This window comes from Pyrgilauda ruficollis, unplaced genomic scaffold (assembly GCF_017590135.1).
Source record: "Pyrgilauda ruficollis isolate IOZ18807 unplaced genomic scaffold, ASM1759013v1 scaffold75, whole genome shotgun sequence".
Taxonomy (NCBI): Eukaryota; Metazoa; Chordata; class Aves; order Passeriformes; family Passeridae; genus Pyrgilauda; species Pyrgilauda ruficollis.
In genome coordinates, this window is record NW_024529377.1 from 2,848,595 (window position 1) to 2,869,527 (window position 20,933).

At 39.1% G+C, this 20,933-nt stretch overlaps 1 protein-coding gene across 1 annotated transcript; it reads right to left on the reverse strand.

Annotated features, from left to right (window-relative positions):
* Positions 1 to 3,554: 3,554 nt before the first annotated feature.
* PLAA (phospholipase A2 activating protein) lies at positions 3,555 to 20,909 on the reverse strand. Its single transcript, XM_041486275.1, has 14 exons — positions 20,688 to 20,909; positions 18,468 to 18,661; positions 17,417 to 17,517; positions 17,213 to 17,333; positions 16,724 to 16,891; positions 15,563 to 15,698; positions 14,890 to 15,059; positions 13,266 to 13,423; positions 11,312 to 11,531; positions 9,084 to 9,152; positions 7,402 to 7,473; positions 6,470 to 6,571; positions 5,707 to 5,871; positions 3,555 to 4,271 (listed from the first exon to the last, which is right to left on the reverse strand). Exons 1-14 carry the CDS (start codon positions 20,837 to 20,839, stop codon positions 3,706 to 3,708), a joined length of 2,394 nt encoding a protein of 797 aa, XP_041342209.1. The 5' UTR covers positions 20,840 to 20,909; the 3' UTR covers positions 3,555 to 3,705.
* Between the last annotated feature and the right edge of the window lie 24 nt (positions 20,910 to 20,933).

Consider the following 20,933-nt stretch of genomic DNA (forward strand, 5'->3'; position numbering starts at 1 on the left):
TGTTTGGGATGAAAATGGGATCCCTTGAGCAACCATAAGGAAAATAAAAAGTTTAGCAGTGTATGCTTAGACATGCAAACTGTGGTTTAAATGAATGCAGAATACAGAAGCTAACTGGGCTGTTGATAAAAAGATTTGTAACAATATTCGGATTTATGTGCTCACAGGCTTCAAATTCTGCTGTCAAAAAGGGGTAGTTCATACTTTAAACTGTTTTTTAATGTGTTTTGTATGCATCAACAGTGGTGTCATGAACACTGCAAATTTATTTTTGCAACTGGAAAGTCTAGAAACAAAATTTCCTGCCAAATTTGAAACCTCAGTCTCTACAGTGAATAAGCATCAAAAATCCACTGGAATAGGACATCTGAAAACACCCAGATACTCCTCAGGCTCTCAACAGCTGCATAGGGAATCTTGTTGCCAAACATTTAATTTCAGTCTATTTAGTACACATTTTGAAAAGATGGGAAACATCTACTGTTCCTAGATTTTGGAATTGTAGATAGTTAAAGGAGAAAGAGACAAAAAGAGGCAAGTGATCACAGTATGTAGTAATGGATCACATTCAGCTAAGAAGCTTAACTAAGTATTTTTAAGCAAAATACTTCACACAATTTAAACCAGCAGGCTATAACATTTCCTAAAGCATTTGGAACTGCCTCTGTAGTAGTGATCTATGGTAAGACTCCTGTAGATTATTATAGCATATTACATTATAAAAAAAGTCACTGCATCCAATTATTTATGAATCTACAGCTCAGTGTACAGTACTTTTAATTAAATAGGTTTGCAGACTGAAGTTAGTCTATTTCTGGCTGTAGCCTGAACATGCCTGAGTAATTAACACTGCTTAATTAGGTCCTGATATGAGCAAGGTGCGTCACAAGAGACATTAAAGAAACCTTGTGATAGATTAGACTGGTTTGTGTTACTGTAGTCTTTTTCTATCTTGGAAAGTACAGCAGTTGGTGCTGACCTAAGTCCACTTTGACTCCTTATTTAGTTCCTTAGGAAGGCATTTTATACTTGTCCTGAGTTTTAGCCCAAGTAGATCCCAAGTTCTTCCACTTCATAAAACCTGAGCCATACCTAACAGCAATGCTTTAATGTGAGATGCTACTGTGTGCTGCTGGCTATTCTTTCTAAAATCTTCCTATCTCAAAAAAAAAAAGGATGCCAAAAGAATTGCATCATCTACTGAGAGACTGAATTCTTAGCAGAAGACACAGCTTCTCTTCAAGGGGATCTTGAAATCTCTCAAACATACTTCAATTATTCCCCTGATAAATGAAATCAGGAGTCCTTAGCAGACAGATCAACTTATTCAAAATGTACTACTGTAGATAGTAAGCCAGTGCCAGCCAGGCACATACTTACCTTCAATGGCCTCTGGTCTCAAAATTTTTCTCACAATTTTTTGATTATACCCTGTGAACCTAATGTCTGGCATATTTTCCACTGTATCTAACATTCTTTCACTGCAACAGGAATTTCATCCTGCCGACATTCCTAAGGCATTCTTCTTATTGGTGATCCCAGCAGCAGATTGTGCAATACCCTTACATACATTTATGCGTTTATGCATGTGGATGCTGACACGAACCACAATGGAGCTCTAAACAGTGCCATTTAAAAGCAAAAGCAATTCCCCACTCCCCGTTTCCTCAGATGATGCTAGATCATGGAAGGGTTGGTATCACAGCACCCTGTAGCAGCAGGTATCTTCCCTCCAAACAATCCTGGCCTGCTCCATTTATCTTGCCTAACACTTAGTACTGCAGTCCCCAGAAGGATTTTTTGCTGTGCCTCATCATTCCTCTGCAAGTTTAAATGAGTTTTGTAATATCTTTTAATATACCATTTCTTGGGAGTTGCCAGAGTATGTTTATTAATATAAACATTAATTTTTGGTCTGGGAAATTCATAACAGTTTTCACATAAAGAGATAATCTGTAACAGAGCAATCCCACAATAAAACAAAAATATTAAGACAAGTATAATTTCTTAAAATAGCACAGGTACAAACACAGTTGAAGAGCATAACATTAGAAAGCTGAAGCTTCAAGAACAATTGTATAGTAGGCAACCAAAATTCAACAGACAGGCACGTAATTTCACAGACATGTTTCTTAAAGGTAGTTTCTTAGATGCTTTCCCAGGAAGGTGTTCATCTATCAAGAACTGTAAATCACAAATAATTTGTTGGACTGCCTCACATATGAGCCTCCAATAGATCAAATCAGAAAGTGTGTGACTCAGACCATGATCAGGAGTGTGAGGGTATTTATCTGGAAATCCATCCGAAGTGTAACTGCACGAGTGTGTAACTAAAGATCTGAGAGACAAAGTTTGCTGGAAGCAGTGTAGTAACTCAGTTCAGGTAGCTGGATCAAAAGAAAAGTTAAAAGCTCTTGGTCACAAAATTCTTCACATCTAACATAGGCAGTTTTCATGGGGTGTGCAGCTCATGTGCCAGAAGTTTGTCCCTTTTTTTTCCTGTTTTCCATTCTATTAGTCTAATGAAAAATTCAATTTAAACAGAGACCCTCTTTAGTTCATCTTAATTCTAAACCCAATTGTAACACTTGCAGTAGTAGAAGATAACATTTCCCTTTTCAGCTGAACATCTTAAATCTGCTGGAATAAGCTGCAAAGTATTATTTTCCCTTTCAACAGTCACCACAGTTATGAAGTTAAAGCTACTTCATAAAACTTGACTTCAAATTTGTGCAGTTTACAACAGAGTATTTCAGTTGTGAAGGGACCTGACCACTTTTGGACAAAAGTTAGAGCTGCTTGTCAAGGACATTGTCCAAATGCCTCAAACACTGACAGGCAGGGTACACCAACCACCTTTAGGAAGCTTCTTTGAGCTTCTGCTGCTCAATCTCTTCTCTGGATGTAGACTGCTCTCCCACTCTTCAAGATGACCTATTTTAATCATCTAGATTTTACAACATGGAGTAAGACACCTGCTATTAACTAGCGGGTTTTAACTGTCCTTAAAAATTAAAAAGTCAAGTTAAAGGCTTCTCAAGAAGTTCATGCCATTTTACAAGCTGCAAGATACGAATTTATGAGTGAAGCACAACATCCATATGGCAGGTAGATTTTCTACCCCTCAAAAAGTCATCTACCCTAGGGTTAAAAGACGTTAAGAGCCACAAAAGTTAAGTTTCAAAAGGAAGTGGAGAAAGCTGATGAAAATTTTCCTTACCAGGCTATTTGGCAAGGGCTAATATTAACTAAGGTTAACTAATAAGCTTGTGAAATGCACTGCTGAACTTAAGGAGATCTCAGGGCCCCTCATCCACTGAAAAAAACCTCACAGTCAAGAAACAGATTAATCATGCTGGAACACAGAATGTGACTGGGGTGGGTGTCAGAGTAGACAGTCACTAAATAACAGCCATTTCCTACCTTTCTGTCTGGATGACCTGTAAGTACTGATATGGTTTGACTTCTTGGTGACCTATTTTTATCTGAGCAATACCAGGACTCCTTGTGAAGTTTCTATGCACTGATCACTTCAGAAAAGCAGTCCAATGACAAACAGTTAAAAAAGTTTTATTTGCTCTGCGTCTTGCAACAAGTCAAGTGTAATTAATCCACAGTATTTTCCCAAGTATAGTCTGTCATAAAATATGAACAAAAGCATCTTTTTTTCTGCATACACTGTCTTCCAAGTGCTAAGAAAAATTATTACAACAGATTAAGAACAAACCTACAGCATTCTTTTACTTTAGCTGGTTCTGATACAGAGGCATACTTTTTTATTTGAGAATCAACTCCCAGAGACTTAGCTAATTGCACAGCATTTGTATCATCACTGATTAGTGTCCCAAGGGCCACAAGCAGTCTAAAAATGGCTTCAAGATCTTGAACAACTTCCATAACTGTGCTGATTACTGATAAACATTGAGCTTTGCCCTCAACGTTGTTGACTTTATGTAAACATACAGCATAGTTCAATGTCAGTGTGGCCAGTGCAATGTGGATGTTCTTATTATTGCCTGATTTCGTTTCTATTGCTTGCGTCATTATTTCATCCCTCTGTTCCATCATGAGCTTCTGGCCTGCATGGCTGACAAAACAATTGCAAAGCGCTCTAAGTGCCAACAGCTGGTTTGCTTGTTTGCCTTTAGGATTCAGAAATTTAAGGAGAAGGATGATAAATTGTACATGCTCCTTTTCACTGCAGAAGTTTTCATTCACAGTGGGATGCCTGACAGACAATCTAAGAATGTCTAGAGCTGGAAAGACAATATCTAAGAAACAAAACAAAACAAAATTTTAGTATTAATACTGCATTATGTAAAAATTTATCAGTAAGTTTCTTTCAGATGCAGACCTTCTTAGCCCTGCAGGTTTGGGAACAGACAGTAACAGTTTCAAGCATAAGTAAAGCATAAATTGCTTCACATTCATAAAGACAAATATTGACAAATCCATTCTAGTAACACTTCAATTATCATTAAAAAAATCCATAATCCTTAATTTTGGATTAATATATCGCTTTGTAGAAAAATCTTAAAATCTTTTCTAAAATCTCTAATTGATAACACTGAAGGTAAGCACAAGATATGGTAACTAATCCAAAAAAAGTCTCTGAAAGCTGCAAGTTCAGTGACTGAACACCCCTACACAGACAGCATCACCCTTCGTCCTCATTCCATAACTTACAGTACAGTATAGCTACAAAACTGCTTACAGGAAAAGAAAATAAAAAAATATGTTCTCAACTGAAGAGCTGGAAATCATTGTAAGGAAACTAAACTGAAAGCTTGTAATGTCCCTCTTTTCCCAAATTCTGAACACATATGTCTCCTTGTATCTACTACTGGTAGTGCTTAGAACCAAATCAAAGCTGAACCTGCCCAACTACTTACAGAGGATTTTCCTGCAGATATGCAGAATCTTCTGAATTAATGCTTTGTACAATACAAAGAGTCTGGAAGTTATGACATTGGCCATCACCAGCTCCTTGTTATGCAAAACACAGTTTAAGTGATATTATAAAATGAGCATGAATTTTTAATATTGAAATGTTTTTCCTGTTAGTAAATCTTTAATTGCAATTTTTAAAAAGCAGATAATTTTAACCATTCTTGGATATTTGTATATGCAAACAATTGTTTCTTCCAGAATATGCTGTAACAACCAAAACAGATATTCCAATCCATCAGTGCTGACAATATTAAATGTAATTATATCACCTCCACTTGCATTCCTTCAGCATGTAATTTCACAAAGGCAGTTTTGATCATATAGCATAGCATCAGTAACTCATTCTCTGCCATATTAAACAGGAGCTACTTTTGATTTTTTCCCCATAATTTATCTTCATAATTTCATCTCTCCTTTGGTAACAGCTTAGGATGCCAAGCTGGCACTTCTTTACTCTATTTCCTGACAAGTCTCACACCTTTTTGAGGATGGCCCTGCTAATGAAATAATCGTAACTGATTTTTATATCAAGTTTCCTCTTTATGCTTATTATGGTGCCAACAAAACTTGACAAACAATTACCAAATTTGCCCCTGAAGCTGATCACTGCTGTCAGCACCTTTTATTCATCATCTCTTTTCTACTTGGGCTATCAAGTCTTTGGGACAGACTCAGTGTAACGTACAGCATGACAAGACTTTTCATTCAAAATGAAGTACTGATGAGATGACTCATAAAACAATTTTAAGAGTTTACCTTCTGGCCAGTTAACTGCTCTCCATAAAGTCTGAAGTTGCTGTGCCGTAGGTGTTTCTGTAGAGGTGTTGCATGTTGCAGACAGTAACTTTTCTAGGATTATCAAGTCATCTTCAGTAAGCTTATGTTCTTCAGCTGCACTGCCATTAAGTTCCTTTAATTTGCCTGTAATACCAAAAGAAGAGGCACAACTTTCCCAAAACAGAACTTCAGAAATCGAGATCTCAATTGAAATGTTACAAAAGCACTTTAGAAAACAAGTTACAACTATTGCAATTGAGTGATTTTTGGGGCATCATATTTTTAAACATGTTTTCCAATTTGATAATTTCTCATTTCAAGATTTCAATTATCACAATGATTGCTACTATTAATTCCACTTTAACAATGCAACACAAAGATTCAGAATTTGTAGAAAAAATTTAGAAAGTGCGTACATAAAGATACAAATTCAGAAAAGTCATAAGAACAGTACAGCTTTCATAACTAAAATATAATTTATTTTTGCTCTTTTATTAAGCAGTAAAACAATAAAGGTACTGTATGTTCTTAGTGTCATCACAATTTTCTTATTTTTACTTTGATCATGTGATCACGTTTTGCTTATGACATGTGCTATATTCAATCTTCAGTATGATTTAAAAATCCAAGTATTAGATTAATGTAATGGATTTAGCATTAAGGAAATGGTTTTTTTAAAAATTCGGTTAGTCAAGTTACTTCAAAAACATTAAAAAAAAATCCTTGATATTAAAACACTGACCCAGTATCTGCGTAGGATTGGCCTGGTCAAAGGTTACAGCATCCTTCTTCGGAAAATAAATATTTTCAACTTTAGCTGCAGCTGACTGGTAGGCACCCATTCCTATAGAAGGGCAATACAGAGAATTCAACAGTGCATACCAAGGTGTCTGATATAGAATGATGCCCTAGCAGTAAACTGGTGGACATTACTCAGAAAAATATCTCTTGAAAAAAACCCTGAATGTCTATGCAAATAGCTGTCATTCCTTACATTATTTTTTACATTCAAGGGTTAAAACTGAAAGCAATACCTTCACACACTGTTCCCCCCTCATGTAAAAGTTTACAAGTAGAAATTATTAACAATCATTTCTTAATTATATTAACTAAATACACAGTCACTTATAGCAATGGCTATTGCAGTTAACACATGAAAATGGCAAAGATCTTTTTAGGAAAAATATCCCTCTTGCCCCTGAAATCTTGTATTCTCATTATTTTCATAATGGAAGTGCTTACATATTAGAAGATTTGCAGACATGATCAAGTTATGGCACATGCAATAGTAGCCTGAAATGTCTTTTTTTAAGGAGCAATAAAAAGCTTTTATCATCACCCATAACGATTTCTTAAACTCATAGGTCATTTAGCAGCTGATATTGTGTAACACCCATTAACTATATATCAGTTTCTCTGATAAACAACGTAACTACTAGGAGAACAATAATCCTCTCAGATTATTATTATATATTTTAAAGCTTGTGTGCATGATTCCTGCATACAAAAGAAGGCTCTGTTATCCCTATTTTATTATTAATTTCAGAGTACAAGCAGTTTCAATCTGTTATTTTTAATAAAGTCTGAATTTGCATCAATGCAGAATTCATGTCAGAGTTAAAAAACAAATCTAACAATCAGGAATGCTTCTCACTGGCAGACATTGTCTCTTACCCGTAAATGGATCAACCCCGCCCACTGGAGGTACTGCGTTTGATGCTGAACCAGGAACATAGCGACCAGCACCTAACAAAGATGTCACGTTTTTAAACACCACCACCAATAAAGAGATAACATACACCTGTATTTAGTTACTACTTTTTAACCAAGACTATTAAAAGGGATTTTTCTGCACTAAAGGAATTACAAAGTAGTGTTCAACACTTCTTTAAGGATTAAATCTATGCCTGTGCAAGGATGTTGGTGATGACAGCATTCACAAGCTAAGTGAGCCCACAGCTGGGAGACACTGTGTCATCCCACTGTGGGACACCGTGGAATCTCTGGCACTCACAGGTGAAGAGGGCTTCAGAGCACAGCAGATACCTTATCCATGACAAGTTCCAGCAGGAGGGCACACTGCCCTGGCCTTGACTCTCTTTGCGTCTGAGCCATGAGTGGTCTCTCCTGTGGAAGTTGGACTCACTTGCACTGAGGCCTCAGTGAGGCCTCCATCTGCAGAGACCACAGAGCCGCAAAAGCCATGAAGAAGAAACAGCTGGACACAAAGACTGTCAAGACTGGGCAGACTGAAGGCTGTAAGTTTTTGTAACAGCACAAAGGCTTCTGCTCTAGCTGTGGATCTGCAACTGCAGAGCAGGCAGTGAGCGCCCGGGCACTGGTGTGGACAAACACCCAGCAGTGATGTGTGAAGAGCCAGCTGGGACTGCACCTCATGTCTGCAAAAACAGGAAAGGCAAGCAGGAGTGATGGGAAGCAGTGTAACCTCCTGCAGGGTAGGGAGGCACCTGCCTCTGCATATGGCCTAGCAACTTGGGAAGTATGTGTCTGCTAGGGCAAGGATTCAGGATGCCACCTGAACAAGCCTTGAGACACTGCCAAGCCTTGCCTGGCCTTCAGACTGTTACCCTGCTACTCTTCCACATGGCAATCAATGGTTTTGCCAAGGAGGTCTTGGAGGATCTCAAGATTAGAGAGCTCTGAGAACAAGGATGAAGAGTGCAGGGCCTTTCTTTGTTATTCTGAACAAAGCAGAAATGCTTGAATACAAATGGATTCATCAAGAGGGTCCGCAACTCACTGCATGGCTGGTTTTGCAGATGAGATTTTGGCATCAAGTGATTACAGTAACCTCTTTGAGGAGCAAGAGCTCCTAATCAGGGATGAGAGAAGTCTGCCAATGCAGGGCGAACTGGGAATGGAACTGGGAATGTTTTTGCAAACAAGATTACTAAATTAGTGAGGAGGACTTTACAACAGCTGTACCAGTGAGGATCAGAATCTAAAAAATGGGGTGGATGGTACCAATAAAGATCATGTAAAAAAAAAAAAAAAAACAAGTAAAAATGAAAATAGAAAACTACCTCTATGAATATACCTAATCTTTTGTGGTTTGTGCATATGAAGTCTGGCAAAACAAAAGGTTTAGGTCCTTATTCTTCTGCTGTAATGAACAGTGACATGAGGCAGACCCAACAGCAGAGGGCTTACCTCTACTGAACAGATCTCAGTATGCTTTGCAGTGGCAGAGACCACCTTACCAGGCTGTTCCACACTACTGCCCCAGACAGTGAACTGCAAGAAACAGCTGCCTGAGGCTAAACATGGTGTGCAACAGAACACGACTGAAATGTGTATCTTAAGTGCTAGCCAGACAGATAAGAATTTTACATTACCTGTAAATGGGTCTGCCCCAGGTATTGTACTCGATCCAGATGAAGAACCTGGAACATAACGTCCAGCACCTAGTCAAAGAGTGAGAAAAGCCATGACTATTAAACACACCTTGATGCTATTAAAATCCAGAGGGGCAACAAAGCTGGTGAAAGGTCTGGAGTGCCTATCCTATGAGGAGCTGCTGAGGGACCTGGGGTTGTTTAGCCTGGAGAAGGCTCAAGGGACACCTTACCTCACTCTACAACTCCCTGAAAGGAGGCTGTAGCCAGCTGGGGACTGGCCTCTTCTCCCAGGCAACCAGCGACAGAAGGAGAGGGCACAGCCTTAAACTGCACCAGGGGAGGTTTAGGTCAGACATTAAGAAGAATTTCTTCACAAAAAGGGTGATTAGATACTGTGAGCTGACCAGGGAGGTGGTGGAGGTGTTTAAAGGAAGACTGAATGTGTGGCACTTAGTACCATGGTTTAGTTGACATGGTGTTCATTCATAGGTTACAGTCGTGCTGAGGGACCTGGGGTTGTTTAGCCTGGAGAAGGCTCAAGGGACACCTTACCTCACTCTACAACTCCCTGAAAGGAGGCTGTAGCCAGCTGGGGACTGGCCTCTTCTCCCAGGCAACCAGCGACAGAAGGAGAGGGCACAGCCTTAAACTGCACCAGGGGAGGTTTAGGTCAGACATTAAGAAGAATTTCTTCACAAAAAGGGTGATTAGATACTGTGAGCTGACCAGGGAGGTGGTGGAGGTGTTTAAAGGAAGACTGAATGTGTGGCACTTAGTACCATGGTTTAGTTGACATGGTGTTCATTCATAGGTTACAGTCGATCTCAGAGGACTTTTCCAACCTAATTACTTCTGTGACAACTACAGCTTTCAGAGTCGCATATAAACCAAAAAGCCTGTATTCCCATTTCCAGTCCCTTGCAAGAAGATTTAGCTCAATTATTTTAATGCTATTTTCTTCTTAAATTCATCTTTGTGAAATTAATTGAATTAGTTTGTTTTGTAAATCTGATAAGCAGGACATAATTGATTAACATGGTTTAGCTTATCAGTAATCAACTTGTTCTAGTTCAATTTCCTGCCTGAAAAAGGTCATTTACGTATTTCACTCAGTTTTGATTAATTCTCTGGCTAAATTTTTTTTTTGTATTTTATTAATTGCCTTAACAGCATCTGGCAGCTCTTGTACTAAAACTGGACCTTTCTTTAACTGGAAAAAAAAGACTAGACTGAAAAATACAACTGGCTTGATTAGAATTTTGCTGAATATTTTTTGGGTTTTGGGGTATTTTTTTCAGAACTATCTGTGCTTTTGCCCTCAATCATTTAAGGATATGAAAGTATCACTCAGCAGAAAAGGACCTGGGAAAGCGCTGATTATCATCTGCCGGACCATGACCCAGAAGTGTGCCTATGTCGCCAAGAAGGACAAATAGCATCTTGGCTTTTATCCCAGCAGGACCAGGGCAGTGACTGTCCCTCTGTACTTGGCCCTGGTGAGGCCACACCTCAAATCCTGTGATCAGTTCTGGGCCCCTCAAGACAACAAACACATTGAAGTAATGCAGGCAAGTCCAGAAAAGGGCAATGGAGCTGGCAAAGAGTCTGGAGCACAGGTCTTATGAGAAGCAGCTGAAGGAACTGGGGCTTTTTAAGTGGTGCAGGTGGATCATACTGCTCTCTACAAGTATTTGAAAGGTATCAAGGTGGGGTCAGTTTCTGCTCCCAGTAACAGGATGCAAAGAAGTGGTCTCAAGCTGCACCAGGAGACGTTTAGATATTTGGAAAAAGTTCTATACTGGAAGTGTGGTCAGGCATTAGAATAGCCTGCCCACCAAAGTGTCTTGAATCATCATCTCTGAAGCATCCAAAGAATTATGTGGATATGGGGATATGATTTAGGGGTGAACATGGAAGTGGTCAGTTAATGGCTGAATTCAATATTTTTAGAGATCTTTTCCAATCTTAACGATTCTATGATTCTACGAAAGTGAAATGGATTGAAACCTAATGGAATAACCATGGCCAGAGGATCAGTGCAACAACATTTACTGGAAGCCTGCCACTGGTGGTGTGCCCCAGGAGTCAGTACTGCATCCAGTCCTCCTCCTCATCTTCACTAATGATGGTGTGGAAGATCAGTCAGCGTGCTCCTCAGCAAGCGTGTGGAAGACACAAAACTCGGAGGAATATCTAATGTCATCACTTAAGTTTAAAATATTTACCTGTAAATGGATCTGAAAATTGATTACTTGTACTCAACAGTGTTTGCCCCTTAGTGTTGTCCATAATAAACTTGGCCACCTGATCCAGAAACATAGGATTTAGATCATTCTTTTGCAGGAAGTTGTATGCAGTCAGCCAAGGATCATCAGTGATGTTATATGGCAGTTTGTAGGAAGGCCCATTTTCATTTACATCAATGGTGAAAACATAGTCATATTCCTTTAAGTAGAATAAAAACAAAAACACATCAGAAGTCTTGAAGCACTTTCTACATAATGATTAATTATGTATTACATGCAGTCTAACAGTGGCCCAGACCTAAGCCTAAAAACCTAAAACACTGCTACTTACAGAACATATCAGCAAAACCCTCCTGAGAGACTGCAAGCAAACATTTGCTGATTTAGGGTAAATCTCAGGGCTTTCTCTGACTGAGAGATCCTCAGGTGTGTTAAAAAAGTCTCTTTTCCCCAACCCAGCTGCCCGGGAAGAAATCAGAAGCCTTTTGCTGTCGTTCTCAAGGTTGTTTATTATTTTTCATCTAAAACATTTTCTGTCTGGCCTGCCGAGTTCTGTTCTGCAGGTCAGTCTGAGGTACACTCCTGCCCACGGGGCTGGTGTTGTCTTTTATACTACAAACTACGTATTCGATATTTACAGTTATTTTCCAATACCTATCATCTATGTTAAGACAGTCACTTTCTACTCTAAACCAACCCCAAAATGCTAGCATCACCAAGAAGATGGAGGCTAGGAAGAAGAAGGAAGAAGGACAGGACAATGCCCAGGTCCCTCCATCTTGTCCCTAGACCTCCACAGTGAAATTCTTCAAAATTCCACCTTTTACCCTGTGACAGCTACTGTTAGGCTACTTAAACTTTTGTGACTTGTAATCCTTTATATAAGGTTGGTAATTTGCTCCATGGGTCGAACTCAAAGCCACAGGGATCTCTGGCTTCCTGCCAGGTTCTCTGAACCCCTGCCAGGGCGTTGAGCCATCCAGGGCATCCAGAGGGATGTCCTGGGCTCCGACAGGTAAACACTAAACATTACTTAGCAACAGCCAAAACATCAGTGTGTTCTAACACTTTTCCTATACTATATCCAAAACACACAGCATTGTATCAGCTGCTAAGAAGAATATGAACTCTGTCTCAGCCAAAATCATGACAGACTTAAACCTGCATTTTCCGGAATTCTCTGTTCAAGAAGAGCAAAGTAAAACAATGTATCATTAGTAAAACAATATATCTTTGTGTACCAATATGTTACAAAATAAAGATACATCAGGTCATTCTCATGGATCTCTCTGGTTCCCTCCAAAGATATGGAGCAACCAGATACCTCAAGAAATTTGAGTCTTATAATGACTTCTAATGCTAACAAACGATTTCCTAATGTTTCTTTAAAAACTACGACAGAGTGAAAATCAGTATTTTGGAGGCATTTCTTCTGTGGTGGACCCTGACAAGCTTTTCTGTGTATATTTCAGTAAAGGAATAATTTTCCAGCTTACATGTCTTCAGGTCAGCTTACCTGTCTTTAGGTTCAATAGCTACTACAGAGAAGTGGTACAGAAAGTCTGGTACCTAATATTTTAGGTAAGCCTTGCATTATAAATTATAAAGTTAATTTCCTTTGGGAAGGATATTAAAACTAACTTCTCAAAGTATTAACAATACATACAGTAGAACTTGACAATTTCTCTACTAATGGTTTACCTTTCTCCAAAATAATTTGTGTCCATTGGCTTGCCCATTTTACAAAATGTGTTTGTAAGTAATAAAGTAAACTGTACTTACTTACACTTCTACCTCTGAGATCAAAGGTAACAAAAAAGTTCCTGTTTTCTAATACAGGTATTTTTCAAATACCTGTTTTCTAACTTATATTTTATCTGAACAAAGACCAGTTACTTAGGAAAGAATGAAACAAATTAAAGTTTGCATATACCTTTCCTTCAAATAAAACTTTTCCAGATGTTTGTTGTGTGGCTCCAGAAGAACCAACAACATCACCAATCTTTATCCATCTTCCTTCACTAACACTCCATTGATATGCTTCTACTTTCTCATTATCTTTAATAAGCCGTGTCTGTCCATCTCTTGTTCCTGTAGGCAGGAGTTCAAACAATTTCAAGGATATTATTTATTTTAGGAGAGAAAAATATTCAAATGGTGCTCAGCATTAAAAATTTTAAAATAGTTCAACAACAATTGAAGCAATAGTGCAGGAATTAAGTAGATACATGGTTTAACCCCAGTTGGCAACTAAGCACCACATAGACACAGTCACTGGCCTCATGGTTGGGGTGCAGGAAAGAATCAGATGAACAGAAGCGAAAAATTTGGTGATTGAGATACAGTTAAAAAGGTAAATCAAAACCCACATGCACAAGCAAAGCAAAACAAGGAATTCCTACACCACTTCCCATGCACAGGCAGGCGTTCAGCTGTCTCCAGCGGAGCAAGGCTTCATGAGGCTAAACAGCTCCTCAGAAAGACAAACACCAACATTCCAAACATCCCCCCCGCCTCGCTTCCTTCTTCCCCTTAGTGTATATGCTGAATTGTATGGGACATCTCTTGGGTCACTTGGGGTCAGCTGTCCCAGCTGTGTCCCCTCCCAGCTCCCTGCACACCCCCAGCCTCCTCACTGGTGGGATGGATGAGGAGCAGCAAAGGTCTTGGCTCTGTGTTATCCCTGCACATCAGTAACAAAAACAGTCCTGTGTTATCAGCTCTGTTTTCAAGCACAAATCCAAAACACAGCCCCATAATAACTACTATGGAGAAAATCAACTCTATCCCAGCAAAAACCAGACAAAATACTTCATCTCACAACAAGAATATCAGCAATCGTAATGAGCATTTTACAATTATGGTAATGGTATCTGCCAGCAGACCAAGAGGCCAAGCCAATACTTATTTCAGGTACTTTAGAAGTTTATCAGCTTGTCAGTGAGATGCCGATTAAGAAAAGTGATATTTTCCCATAGTCTGACAAGATGCAAAGTTTCATATGGATCTAAGATCTATGCCACTTCCTGATCATAGCCAAGGGCTGAAGTCACCGGTTACTTCAACTTGGGAAAAAGTATTTGTCTGTTTAAGAATAATGTTTACTACTGCTTCTACTGCATTCTCAAGTACCTACGAAGTGTGAACTGAGCCCATCAGGACCATCTTTCAAGCCAAAAGCTAAAGCAGAAAATTTGCATTTCTACTTTTATTAAGAAAAAACCTTCACATTCAGTACTCCTTTTACAAATTACCTGTTTCACATACTCTGGTACAGGTGGCAGAACAGATAGAAAACATCTCAAACATACTGTAGCATCAATTCCACCTTTTTCTAAATTATCTCATAGGAGGATAATAAAACCCCAAAACAAAAAAACCTTGAGTCCTGTTTCCAAAAGAATCTGTGAAAGGATACCAGAGCAAAATTAAGCCATTTCCTTCAGTAACCCTATCAAAAGGGATTAAAGCTTTAAGTACGGAAACCATCAGAAGCTTCAATACCTCCAACCAAGATTTGGAGGCACCTCTAACATGACAGAAGTACAGCAACTTACCAGAATCCTTAAGGTGTTCTCTTCCAGGAAGGTCATCAGCACTGATATCTCCTAAGTCACCAGTTTTAGGGTCAATAGATGCTTGGGCAAGCTCATTTTCAAAAGCCTGAATCTCCTCAGCACTTGCTGTACGTTCCAAGGACTCTGTAAACACCCTTATAATTCCATCACTGAACAGAGAGAAAACATTCAAATAGAAATGCTATTTTAAATATCACAATGACTGCATAAATTCTAATGGTGACTTCTATGTCACAAGAAATCATCACTATTTCCAACAACCCCTCACAATTATTTTTATGAAAGGAATTCACTCTCATACTAAAACCATGCAGAGAAGGAATCAAGCAGGTAACCCTGTCTTCCAAATAATTTTAAAATCAAGATACAATATTCTTATCAAAAGGGTTTTTTATACCATGCTTACTAAATTTATTCTCAAGTCTATTTATGATTTAGCACATTACCAAAGAACTCACTCTATCTCTATGAATGACATAAAAAAATTACTTCTTGCATGAAGTGTAGTGCATGTTTAAATTTAACACACATACACTCTGATGGCTTTACTTTTAAATATAAATGAAACTGACATCCCAAATTATGCTGGCAATTTCTTCAAGTATTGTTACATTTGGATCTACAAATATATTGAAAGTAAAACTTGGGATACCTTGCACCAACTACAATGTCACCATTGTCTAAGACACAGCAGCACCATACAGACTGAGCTGGGAGTCTGATTGTTTGAGCACATTCCCCTTGTTTCCAGATTCTAAGAGATCTATCCTCTCCAGTTGTTACAAAACCTGAAAAAATAAAAAGATATAAAAAACTTTTGAAGCATATTTTTAGCATACTGTGATAATGGATGCCATTCTGAAACTCGGTATCTAAAAATCCCAACAGTAAAAGAATCTTCCTGCAATTTAGCACTTCTCTCAATTACAAGTAGAGAGAAAAAAGAAAACCTGTTCTCTTGTCTTCTCAAAAAACCCAAAGTGCATAAACTGCAGATTAAGCACCTAGACAGTAAACTGTGCCCAAGACAAAAAAGATCCCTTCATCCTTTAAAGGGCTTGAACAATTTTATACTCATCATAGTTTCATCTTGCACTATAGTTGCATAAGTTCACATTTGTTTCAAACTGAGTTTTGGAAGGTAAACCTGCTTTATCAGGAAACACGCATAAAGCATTTTCAAAAGCCTACAAACTCCTCAGTGAGGAATTTTAAGGCATAGGAGGTCTACCATATATGCATTAAGCCATATACATGCACTTGACCTGTTGAAAAAATGTGCAAATGTCCCATACACCACACAAAGGTCACTGACTTGAAATTTCTTCTGCAACTGGCTTAACAGTTAGTTCTGAACCTCTAAATCTCTAACTCTGAAAACAAATATAATCAAGCCTCATAACATAAAATTCTTAACCTAAACTACATATAATGCACATTGTGGAAGTATCTAAATTGACATTATTTCAAACTGGCATGCCACACATTACTATTTTACTACTCTGCAACAGCACTGAAATACAGCTGGCAGCTAAGACAATAGTTTTGCCAACTGTTTCATCTAAGTTTTACTTAAGCCTTCAATTACCCCTAACCCATGACCTTTTATTCCACATACTGCCAGAGCACTTTTGACAGCAGTGCAACTTGGAGTCAATCTCAATATTTTTTTCCATCTGTTTACACTAGGTGTAAGAAAAAAATTAAATGCTACTGGTGTTCTTTAGTTGTAGCAGTGGCACAGAACATTAGAATACACACCCTGCCATTTTATTTTGAAGAATGCTGTGTAACATTTGGGAAGGAATCTTACCTTTACAATTAGGGAAGACAGAAATGCTGTATATATAATTTGTATGTCCATAATACACCTGCAGACACTCGCCAGTGATCTGCCATCTTCGAACACTAGCGTCATTAGCACAGGAAAGGAACTCCACTTCACTGAGAATAGCTAAACCTCTCACACAATCTTCATGTCCTTTACAAAAGGAAGAGAAAATTTTAATGCAGTTATTGTCTCCATCAGCCAGTATACCACTTCTGTATAGCCACATATAAATCCAGGCAACAAATCTTTGTGGGTACAGTTCGAAAAAAAATTAATTGCTCTCAATTCTCTGAAAAAGATCTTATTTTTTTAGAAGTCACATGGCTTCTGGGCATGTAACTACTTCAATACTTTAAAAATTCTGCCTAAATATTGTTCAGTTTACCCATGCTTTTGTAAGATTTTAATGTTTGCTCACTTTTGACAAGAACACATCACACCAATGAAATTATCAACTGCAGCAACATTTACCAGTGAATGTTCTTTCACATCTGCCTGCCTTCCACAGTTTTATAGTTTTGTCAGCTGAACCAGTCAACATTAATCCCTGTTCAGGAAGTATCTTCACTGCCCATATTGCAGCTGTGTGACCCTGCAAAAAACCCAACATTGTTAAGACTTGTCAGAATCAAATTCAGAGTACTTATTTCATATTCATGCAGAGGAACTTCATACCTGTAATGTCATCATACATCTGTCATTCAACCAGACTTTTGCTGTTGTATCCCATGATCCACTTAATAATGTGCCGAATTTCCCAGATGAAAGGCTGCAAACTGGAATGAACATTAAGTCAGAACTGACAAGTACCCTGCACTGTCACAAATCTTATGCCAGCAATTTCAAGAGATTCATTTAAGAGGATTTATTTGGTATTAGTAGCATATTTAGTGTTGAGGAGTTTAGAGAAGAAGTAAGTGAATCATAGTTGCATTGCAACCCAGAAAGAAGCTGCTTAAAATTCTCTCAATTTTAGGTTTAAAAAATTGAAACATTTTTGCCATTTATATTTTTAAATTTCTCTTAGCTACAGAGCTCTTCTTTTGGACTAGAATATGATGACAAACAGGTGAGATAACTAGTCAAGACACATAATTAATGCAAATATGTATTTTTTAAGAGAAATAAAAGTTTTGCGTACAGGTATCAATTTATGTCTTCAAGAAGTTATTTCATATGAAAAATACTTAGCTCACTTTCTTGGAAGGCAAAATACTACCACCAAGAAACTGTGGTGAGATTCAAAGATTTAGTAAAAAGGTAATCTGCAAATGCTCCAGTAACACAATGTAGCTCTGTATTTAAAGCACCAATTAATATTAAATACCCATCTAAGTAACAAAATGGGCAGAGGAAGTTTATTTAGGAAGCTCATTTTTTTTCCACTTGTATCAGCTTTGACAAAAAAATTAATACGTGAAGAACTAACTGCTTCTCAAAAGTGTAATTCTTGACTAAAGGTTGATCATTCTGTGAATTCCCAGGAATTCAGAGAGACAGTAAAAGTTTAAACATTCATCAGGATAAACTTGGATGTCCTTGCAATGAATGGTCACTGCATGAATTAAGATTATAAAATCCTATTTGCAGAGGACATAATTAAACAGTTTGCTACATTATATACCGAATAAATCAAAATTGAGTTTTACAAATTTGATTTCATTTCCTCTCTAACAAATCATGTTAACCTTCATGTAAAAAACTCCAAAGTACAATTATTACATACCTGTGTTTTTATGACCCTTAAGGACGTAAAGAGGAGCTGGGTTGTCAACTGTGAAAATGCAAATATTATGATCATTGCCACCAGTTGCAATCAGCCCACGAGGATAGAGGTCACTTGGAGGTATGATGCATACGCAAGATACAAAATTTGAGTGGCCACTCATGCAGTGCATCTCAGTAAAACCCCTGTTAAGACTTAAACATAGATGATTATCAGTTTAGAATCATGACAGAAACAGTACTTTATTTGAGTAAAATAATGACAGTTCTTTAATTAATAACAATGTTTGCCTTGTACTGAATAACTACTATGGATGGTCTAGAAAGAACCAATTTTAAGACAAAAATTACATGCCAGAATTCCTCCCCGTACACAATACTGCTTTCCACTTATTTTTCAATGCAGTGGTAGGCCTGAAAGGGCTTTTGTTTTTTCTTCCTCATTGGCAAACACTATGCCAAATTTGATGAGATAGAGTTACAGTTTGTCTACATGGCATCTTTCTTTGTCTGAAAACTCATATGTATATCCAAGTACATGCTCAAGTAAGAGCACACGAATGTAGTTTACTGCCAGCTAAATGTATTCACTGGCTCATCATTAGGAGCACTATAGAGGAATAAAAGTTAAACAGACTCAACCAGCACCCTCATTTCTTCACACTGAGCCAATCTCAGTAGTTACAGCACTAACTGAAAAAGGCTACTTATTCCCATAGAATAAATACACAGGTTGTGGTGCTGTGTGCTAGTTTTGCTGTCCTGTCTTTGCTCACCCACCCTCAAAAACATAAGCTACCATATGGTATCATACTGCTATCCTTCAAACCCTAAAGCTTGGCAAGCTTGAAATGTGTAAGGAAATCACGATACTCTTCTAAATTCTAAAACATCTCCCCTTAAGGAACATAGAACAAATCAGAGAAGGCAACGTCTCTTCTTGGAAAAGCTGAACTGAAACAGCACACAGCAGTGTGTGTGCTCACCCACTGAGCCCTGACTACTGTAATTCCTGAGCCTTCAAAGCAGAGGACAACAATCAATATCAACATTGTAAGTTGATACAAGTAACTCACAAAGTTCTCAAAAACTGCGGGTTAGAATTACAATTCCTTTCCTCCTGCAAACTTCTGTACAATTTAGCAAGCTCTTTCTCTTGCGATGAGAGACTTAATAAGACCTACTTAAAAAGATTAGTTTTTCTTCACCTCAGTTGCAGAGCTCCAGAGATCAATACGAAGGCACATGTAAGCACTCTGCAAATTTGCCAATTATTTCTATTTCACATGAGGCCAATGGGAAGAATATCCATGCCTAGCAACTTCAGAATACAGATCACAACACAGAACCACAGTCCGGGGAGCAGGTACATGCTGTAGCTTCCAGCAACAGACCACATCTCCCACACACATTGCTTAGCAGCGTATCTGGTCTGCTTCTGGTCAAGGTAATAAGCTGAAAAATTCACTTTGTGAATTCAGCTACACAAATTCAGTAGGAGACAGCCCTGTGCAACATGAATATCAGAAAAATTAATCTGGGGGTACAGTTTTTTTGTTCATATTCCATTTTATGTTTAAAGAAGCTTGCTTAGCAAGGGTAAGAAAGGGTGGGATTTTTTTGAACATTCAAAACACACTGCCTCACTGTCAAAATAGCAGCACTTCCTTAGCAGGATTACTTGGGCACTGAATGCCATGAGGTAGAAACAACATTATTAATACCACCTATTAAAAAAAAAAAAGCCTAGGAATACTGGCATCGTTACCACGCCCAAAGGCATGCAGAAGTTAGGCTTGCTCAGCCTGGAAAAGAGAAAATTGCATGGAGACCTCACAGCAACCTTCCAGTATCTCAACGGGCCCACAGGGCTCCTACACAGAAGCTGTGGATACCCCACCCTCGAAGTGCTCAAGGCCAGGATGGATAGGGCTCTGAGCAAACTGTTCTGGTGAAAAGCGTCCCTGCCCGCCGTTGAGGGACTGGGACTAGATGATTTTGAAGGTCCCTTCTAAACCCTTAACGGGATTCTCTGCAACTGACAAAGCCAACCACGAACGCCGCCTGCGAGCAGGCTCCCGCCGCCCGCCAGCTCCCTCGGACCGACGGATTCTGCCGGCAGCCCCTGAGGAGAGCTCAGCAGCACAGACGAACTCGGCGGGGCACGGGCGGAGCCCCTGTGGCGCCACCTCCACGCTCTCCGCGGCGGCCCAGCACTCACCCAGAGTCAGGGGCCCAGAGCCGCGCGGTTCTGTCCCGCGAGACGGACACGAAACTGCCTTCCGGAAAGAGGCCACGGGTGAGGCCCCGCACGTCCTGCCCGTGCCCCAGCAGGGAGCAGCGCAGGCGGAACGTGCTGCCCTCACCCGCCATGGCGGCAGCGCCGGCCTGACACAGCACGGAACGCGCCGCCGCCGGAAGTCGTGCCGGAAGCGTCGTCACAGGGCGCGCCGCCGGGCTAAAGCGA

Bases quoted from the DNA above. Each gene is read 5' to 3' on its own strand.
- PLAA (XM_041486275.1), bottom strand. From the start codon at position 20,839: ATGGCGGGTGAGGGCAGCACGTTCCGCCTGCGCTGCTCCCTGCTGGGG. The intron at 13,424-14,889 runs GTAAGTTGCTGT...TCCTGCCTACAG, and splicing joins AGAACACCTTAAGGATTCTG to GAACAAGAGATGGACAGACA. The intron at 5,872-6,469 runs GTCAGTGTTTTA...TTGGTATTACAG, and splicing joins CAATCCTACGCAGATACTGG to GCAAATTAAAGGAACTTAAT.